Here is an 8429-nt window from a genome sequence, read left to right as displayed (position 1 = left end):
GCAGAGCGCGGCGGGCCCGGCCGGAGGTGGCTGCGCTAACAGCGTGCCTTCCGAGGAGCCTCCGGCCTGCTGGGCGACGAGGTGTGGCCCAAGGTGCGAGGACGACAGAGCTGCTTCCTCCGTTCGTGCTCCGCAGCTGCTGAGTTTGTTCGCGTTCTTTGCAAGCGAGCACAAGAGCGTTTAGTAGCGATGCTACTGTGTCTGTGTCATGAGAAGGACCTGGGGGGAAAAACTGCCCAAAAAGCAGGTTTTTTGGACTGAGGCAGGCCAGGAGGGGGTGTTCAGGGCCACCTGGGAAAAACAAGTCTCCCTTCAGGTGCGCTGCTGCCTTTTCAGGTGGAATAAGGGGGCCCTGGGGTGAGATGGGACCTTAAGGGAACAGCTGAAAAAGAGAGTTTTGGCTCCAAAGTACGGAGGAGAGTGGGACACGCTGGCGCGCCTGGGACTTGCATGGGACCAAAGCAGTGAGTTAGGCGGGTGACCTTAACCGTGCTTTGGGTGGGTGTGATGGGGCAGGCCAGGTGTTAGGAGAGCCAGAACGAAAGCTGAAGTGACTGAGAACCGGAGAGGTTTGGGTGAGAATTCAGGGGTACGAATAGAAGGAGAGAATGTTTTGAAGAAGAAGAGGTGATACTTGAATGAAGCATTAAGGAAGGTTTGCATTCTAAACAAAATACAGGTTAAATTACTGTGAAGAGTTTGAACTTTGAGAGGGAGAGGTCGCGTTGAGAGGACACGAGGAAGGAGATTATTTTTCTCTGTAAGAGCGTCTGAATGGAGTCACACCAAAAGCCTGTGTGGTGGAGTCTCAGGAGTGACCAAGAGCAGCTATTTAAGGAAGGCCCATGAGGTGTTAATTCTGTTAATGCCACGGTTGTTTTATCCTTTTTTTTTTTTTAAATTCTTACTTAACGATGTCTGCAGTCCTGTTTGCCTTTCTGACTGCCTCATTTCAGACTGCAGCAAGGAGCTATGTAGACAATTAATGACAGGAGTGCTGTGTTAAGTTATTAGCTGGTGTGAGAACCCTCTGGCTTAATCCAGACCATTTAAGCTCCCTCAAAGTCTTGTATCTAATATGGTTCAATATATTAAGTTGAGTTTGAAGCACGCTTCTGTTTTTAAGCTATCAAACTATTCTGTGTTCTTGTTTTGTCAAAGCCTGGTGTTGGGCGATCTCGCTGGCAAGGCCAGGTACGGCACATTGTGTGAATTGCTCTCCTCTTATTTTTTGCCATGGTTTGCTCGCTTGTCTCCCAAATTGTCCTGACATTCATGGCAGATTGGTAGTATTGTCACAAGCACTTTACTTTTGTATCTGTGATGCAACTTCTGCAAAAAATGCTTTGAACAAGATGTCCTGTTTTTGAAAGGAACCGGGAAGCAGGAACACCATCCTTTCTTTCTCATACCCCAAATAAACAGAAGTACTCCCTTCTTAGTGGGAATAATAGACACGTCAGGTTGATGGTTGGTTTTGTTCTCCCTCCCCTTTTTTCCAAAAATAGTTTAAGAGAACAATCTTGCTAGTTACAAATGCAATTATAAATATTGGCAGTAAGCAGCTATGGATAATTGAGCCTTAGAGCCCAGCTTTGTATTCAGTTCTATGACACATTTATCAGTCTGTACACAACATTACAGATATATATACACATATGAAGTTTGCCTGACATTTCTCTTGAGAAGTGTAGTTACTGGTAATCATACAAGCAAGAAAAGTTTGTATTTGAAATGTAATATGAGAATTTATGGCAAGGATGCAAGCATTTAAGATTCTGGTTTTGTTGGGAAGGAAGGCTTGTCTTTTGGTTTTGAAAGGCATTTAGGATAAGCATCGCTACCACAGCTTAAGTGCTTAATAATGGATATTAGTGCTGTGTTTCTGAGATTTCCTTTCCTGTAGTGAGGAGAGAGAATAGCGTATGTGAAATATCACGAATGCCTCTAGACATTCCCCCTCGGCCCCCCGTTCTATTGAAAGAGTTAGGCTGGCAATTCTGAGCTTAACGAGGAAAAATTATTTATACATGACTATTTATGCTGCATTTTTCCTGGTTTGCTGGGCAGCTAGTGTTACTTTATTAACCGTTCCTCAGAGAAGCTGCTAATAGTATATGAGCTGACATTTTTGGAACTGATCCAGTCATCCTTGAGCATGCTGAGTTGTCACAGAAATAAAATATTCACAGTGGAATGATAAGTGGGAGTTCTGGGTATGTATATAATGTGTGAACGTAAGGGAATGGTTCCTGTGAGAAGGGAATGTCAGTTCTTCATGCAGTCTTCAATGATATTTCATCATTTATGGTTTTTAATTCTAAACAATGCATGCCTTTGTTTCCTGCTTTCTTGTGTTTTGGGAATTCTGTTAGCTGCTGCCTCTATTTAAAAGGGATGAATTTCAGGGTGCTTTTCAAGGTGCCTCATTGATCTTCAACGTTAGCAAGTTTGTTGACTGTGGAACCAATTGTTCACGCTGGTTTCCTTGGTCTGCTTGAGGAACATCACTTTTGCTGTAATGTGATAATAAAATCCAGGGATTCTAATTCAAATAGGAGCTTAATCTGGCATATAATGATTTGCAGGTTATAGAGTATATTTCATTTAAAAAGCTTGCTGTTATATGTAATTGTTAATACTCTGTAGTTTGATTTCTGTGATATCCACTTGAGTTATGGAATAAGGAGTTTGCTGCAGGTGATTTGGCAGGTTAATTGTAGAGTCAGGAACAGAATCTGTTGTTCAAGACTACTGGGAAACACCTGCCCAAAGACAGCATCTTTGTGTCTGTCGTTTTGGTTTTTTTTATTTATTATAGATTTCACTCACATAAAAAATAATAATCTTTGAAACACAAGTGTCAGCTGTTACGATATCGTACAGATATGTATTTTTTAGTAACAGAACATCTTAGAGATGTTAACAATGCCACTATTTTGTTTCACTCAGTAGTTTACTTGTTGGTTTTAGCAAAAGAAAACTCCTGGTTTAATTAATAGATCTCTGCAGCGTTTCACCTATTTTCAGTGTCATAGTTTACAGCTTGGAAACTATTTTTGTAAGAAATAAACTGTTTTAAACATGATCAGGCTCAGATTTAGTGTAGGGTATATCACTTTTTTTTTTCCCCTTCCCCTGCCCCCATAACTGATCCTAACTTAGTTTAGTAAATTTAACTTACTTACCAGAGACCTAGCTTTCAAAAGGAGCCATGCTTTGCATTGTCTTTCTACTCAGCTAATGCTGTGGTTCATAAAAAAACCTGTATATAATACTACTGCGTAGATGCAGTATGATAATATTATATACAGTGTCAGAGCTAATTAACTCCCACCAACACAGAGCATGTGCACACAGACCTTGCTCACATCCTTGAGACATAAAGGTATACCAGCAGGTAGTGGTCAAGGAAAGAAAAGTGCAATAATAAAAAAAGGCTGTATTTCTATTGTGTACCTACAACAGAACTGCAGAAGGTTAAAGGATATAAATTGTTACTTGAACACCAGGAAACACTTTTAATTAGAACTGGTTTGTGTGAGGCCGTGTTCCGCCTCCTTACCCTGCTATAATCATTAACTGGTGGCAATTTACTCTTGGAGGTATTTGTAGTATTTCTGGTTGCTTTGGTACTCAGTGTAGATTTCTCTTCTCAGACAATCTCTTGGGAATTTCCTGGGTCGACAGCTCCTGGATTCCAATATTAAACAATGGGAGTGTGTTGGACTATTTCTCGGAACGGAGTAACCCGTTCTATGACCGAACATGTAACAATGAAGTCGTCAAAATGCAGCGGATGACCTTGGAGCATTTGAAGTAAGTAGTAATTTCAAACTGCTTCCTGTGCAGTGTCCTTTGTCCCTCCATCAGGAGGCTTTGGTGGTTGAATGGAAGCATGCTGGAAACCTCCTTCTGTTCTGTGCTTTTTAGTCCCACCGCTTGCCAGGGAGCCCAGCTTTTTTGGTATTTGGATGAATTCTACTTCCTCTTACGCCATTTCAAGGAGGTGTTAAACATGAGGGATTCTATCTATATCCTGAGATTCCAGTAAATCACCTTTTAGATATTTCTCTGAATTAGAAAAGTTGTCTTCTCTCATCTTCCCAGCTTAACAGAACCCGAGTAATGGTAATGTAGTTAAATGCTTGTCTGTGGTGAATAGGGTTTATGTTAGGGGATACTTAGAGTTCATAAATAGTTTGTCTTTCCATATCCTGCTGGCTATGTGCCATAATTGGTACATAATTCCCCCAAAGAGCTGGCTTTTTAGTATGGATAATAAAAGTAGCGAGTGTTGTAAATAAGCTGATCACAGATGGTTGTGTAATGAGATTGCAGCGTGCGCAAGTTAACTTTCTTTGCAGTTCTCCATCTGCTACACTGAGCACAAGTGAAGTATTTGAGAACTATTTAAAGACTCCACAGTATGATAAGGAGTGTGCGGGCTGAGTGTTGGTAAAGCCACTTGTGCTCACATGTGGTTGTGGGGGGGCTTTCACATCAGCCACACAGATGGTCACATCGTACACTGGTCCTTTGTTTCTGCGCTTCAATGACATCTCTATGATGATAGACTGTGTTATCTTTCTTGCTATTTATTTGTTTGCTGACACGTTCTATTCACATGTTTTGTCAGGTTGTTGTAACTCCCTTTCTATATGCAGCTAGGTTTTGATAGCTAGCTCAGGAAATGCCTTTAATTACTGCACAATGTATATAGAAGAGCTTCCAAAGCATCGGAACTTCACCCCTTTACTGCCAGGCCGTTTGGTAGGTCTTCACATCCTACAGATTTATACTTTGAGGAAGGTATTTATTCTGGTTGCTTCTTTTTCAGCCAGATGGTTGGAGTGGAGTACATCCTCCTTCATGCTCAAGAGCCTATTCTCTTCATTATCCGGAAGCAGCAAAGACAATCTCCAACACAAGGTAAGGTCACTCAGTTCTTGTCACTGTTGAAAAGGCCGATCAGTTAGTCGCTTTTGTCTGTTCCTAATCTGTGTTTAAGCACTTCTGGTTCCCCTTTTCTGTCTTTATCTTAAATCTAAATAAAAGGGTATGAGGCTTTGTGGTGGGGTGATGCTTTGCCTGGCAGTGACCTCTAGTGTGCTAATAGCAGGGGTTGCCATCTTGTGGTGAAATGTGAAGAATGCAATGAGAAAGTACTGCCCTGTGCTATATTTTGCCGTGGGAAATTGATAGTAGCATTCATGCCATGTTGTATTTATCTGTTAGGCTATGCAAGAGTTTTCATTTTAATTATTTGAATAGAAGGCTAAAGATACCCTTGCTTGGGTCTGATGAGCTTAGTTTAGTTTGAGCTAATTGTCTCAAGTGGCCAGTATGTGATTTATTTATTTATTTTGCCGAACCATAATTTCCATTAGTCAGGGAGAGGTATCATTCATGCTTGTATTTGTCACATCACTCTCTTATTTTGCACTGTTTCCACCTTCGACTGTGGATTGGTTATACTGCTGAGTAGGATCTCGTCAGTAGAAGGTGACGACCCATGTCAAAAATGGCCATGAGATACTGCAAATGCTTGTTGGTTTGGTTATTCCTTCTGAGAACGGAGTATTTTTGAATCACGAGGGCATCTTGTGACAACAGCCCCACTCCTTCTTACGGTGTCACTGATGACCTTTCCAAGTTTTAAATTAAATACCTTAGCTTTTTTTTCCCATTTGCATGTAGCTGGCTTCATTATTCCTTTTTAACCTTAAATTTGTGTGTGTGTGATTAATTAAAAAAATAACCACATTTCAATTGTTATTGGACTGCCTTCTGTGTTTACTGCATGTATATGTAAAATAATGTGGTTATTTCAGAGTAAGCTTTACAGAAAAGAAAGGCAGGGTTAGTTCTAGTTATTTCTTAACTTCTTTCTTAGTGACTTAGGCTCTGCATATGCATTTTGGTCTTGTGCAGGACTTTGCCTTGTCTAGCAGTGCAGCTTATTTGCTTATGTCAGGTAATGGCCTCTTTATATTGCAGTTTTGTACTGAAAAAGAACATATATGATTACTCGTTTTACTAGATTTTTTGAGTTGTTTATTAAAGGTTTTGAATCTAGCTTTCAAAAGGTGAGTATGGAAATATCATGTAGCGCTTAATTTCCTGTTTTGACACTTCTAAAACCAAAAGTAGAGTTGGAGTTTCACAATATGTGTGTCCAGACTTTCACTGTAATGCAAATGTATATTTGATGGAACCTACCTGGGACTTGTTTGGTAACTCTTTTCCCATTATGACTGTACAGTCTGTGCTAGATACCTTGTTTGAGTCACATAGGTCCGTAGCTCAAACGTTACCCATGTATTTCATTTTATCATGGTACAAATATTAGTGTATTTGAGGCACAAGAATGGGGATGGAAAACTAAAATTTAATGAGTTCACAGCAAGTGTTGAGCGCTCAGGTAGAACTGGTGCAGGCCTGTCTTGTGACTTCTGTGTGCTTGGTTTGATTTTTGTTTTCTTTTTTAAAGTATATTTATGTTTTAAATTTTTTAAGCCAAGTTTTTGCGTATTTGAAGCGATTTTTGAAAAATCATTAGATCCAATGATTAGGGAGAGTTACCTGTCTAGGAAAGTAGGCCACTGTGGTGTGGAGCAGAGAGACAGTAAAGCTACTGTTCTGTGTCTTGCTCCACTTCTCAGGAAATGCTGAGAATCCTCTTTCTTTTGGGGAGAAGTAATGGCTGTAATACGCACCCAGCTGTCTTGGTCTGTTCATTTAGGCAGGTGTCCAAGCTTAATAAAATGCAAGTATTGGGTGAATTGGGTCCTGTCAGTAAAAACGTTGAGACAGAATGTATTAATACAGATGGAGGAACTGGAACAAATGGGTGCACAGATAAGATCTTTAGGAATACGAGGATGATAGCATTGCTATAGTTTCTCCACTGAAGAACGTTTGGCAGAACATTATGGAGGCAATTGTGATGTTCCTCTGCGCTGCAGCTCTAGTGAATAAGGATTTTTGATGGGTCAGTAGAGGTTCCAAATCTGATTTAGCAAATGCCTTTGGAAGGTCGTCTTTTTTTGGCAGAATGTTATTAATATTGAAAGATGTACTCTGTGTGCTTAGCTGCCATTGGGTCTGGGAAATCTAGCTAAGACAACTGCACAAGTTGAAGAAAGCTGAGGCCAGAAGAATGAGATCTTATGTTGTGGGTTTCTACGAGTAGTGAAGGCAAGTGGGACTGCTCTCAGTGTGGTTCACTTGACTCTTCTTGTGTAGCTCTGAAAACCCCAACTCTTGTAAGGTTGATTATTTGTTTGCAATAGGACAGGACTTAAAGCTGATGCTTCTCTATCTGTAAAGCAGACCTTGGGTTTTGTTTTCCCCTTGTCAGTCTGTGGCTAGGGTGCAAATAAAGCACTTTGAAGGAAGAAGTTAAAACGAGAAAATTTGGTGATGAGGTGAATATTGCTGTTTCTGCTGTTATTACTGAAATTCAGCAATTGATACGCAGTCTTCAGCAAGAGCTTTAAACTGATCCTGCTTTTTTTTTTCTCTCCCCACAGTTATTCCATTGGCTGACTACTATATTATTGCTGGAGTGATTTATCAGGCACCTGACTTAGGGTCTGTCATTAACTCCAGAGTTGTAAGTGTTCTGTGCATTTGATGTATATGAGTTTGTATCTGCTTTTACTTTTGGTTGTTCCTCAGGCTGTTTCAATCACCCCTTCACTCTTTCGAGGAAAGATCTTGTGTAGTATATAGTAACTTAAACCAAACCCCACTAGTTAACATGGTGTGTATCCACATGGAAATGAAAGATCCTGGGAGAGTGCAGTATGGTCTGAAAAGTAGGATACATTATTTAAGGATGAAGGATCAGAATAATTAATGCTACACAATTGGTGGAACATCATGAGGGTTCTAACAATCAAAAGAAAAATTAAATGACAAATATGTATGAAATAGTAATTAAATGCATAGTCAGCGAAGCTTGCTTTGGAATAGTGAAGTATTTCTTTTTAACTGAGGCTTATGTTTTTAAGTTAATGTGGTATTTCTTTTTAAATTGGATACTCGAGTTTGTTTTGATTTCTTCTGTTCTAGTAGACTACTACTTTTGCAAGTTTTTCTCTGATAGGAAAAGCATTTCAGAAAAGGTCATGTAAAAGCCTGTTAAAGAGATTACATTCTTGCGCCAAACCTAGATATCACAAGTTCCCTTCCCAGAACAAAAAATAGTATAGAATACTAATTTTAAAATCCCTGCTTTCAAAAATTTATACTGTATTTTCTCCTTAAATTCTGCACGCTGCCTTGTGTTCGTGTTCTGAAAGCTCACTGCAGTGCATGGAATTCAGTCTGCTTTTGAAGAAGCTATGTCCTACTGTCGCTATCACCCGTCCAAAGGCTACTGGTGGCATTTCAAAGATCAAGAAGAACGAGGTATGATTCCT

General features: G+C 40.1%; 1 protein-coding gene across 1 annotated transcript in view; it reads left to right on the top strand.

Moving 5' to 3' along the window:
- Positions 1-8429, top strand: part of MED6 (mediator complex subunit 6) — a 12773-nt gene that overhangs the window by 1222 nt on the left and 3122 nt on the right. Inside the window, exons 2-7 of the mRNA XM_009634206.2 lie at positions 5-143; positions 363-473; positions 3660-3819; positions 4841-4932; positions 7536-7618; positions 8310-8418. Coding sequence (XP_009632501.2) covers positions 5-143; positions 363-473; positions 3660-3819; positions 4841-4932; positions 7536-7618; positions 8310-8418 — 694 coding nt within the window. The remainder of the gene's footprint in view (positions 1-4; positions 144-362; positions 474-3659; positions 3820-4840; positions 4933-7535; positions 7619-8309; positions 8419-8429) is intronic.

This window comes from Egretta garzetta, unplaced genomic scaffold, assembly GCF_000687185.1.
Source record: "Egretta garzetta isolate BGI_Z169 unplaced genomic scaffold, ASM68718v1 scaffold2, whole genome shotgun sequence".
Taxonomy (NCBI): domain Eukaryota; kingdom Metazoa; phylum Chordata; class Aves; order Pelecaniformes; family Ardeidae; genus Egretta; species Egretta garzetta.
This window is presented reverse-complemented; position numbering and strand designations above follow the sequence as displayed.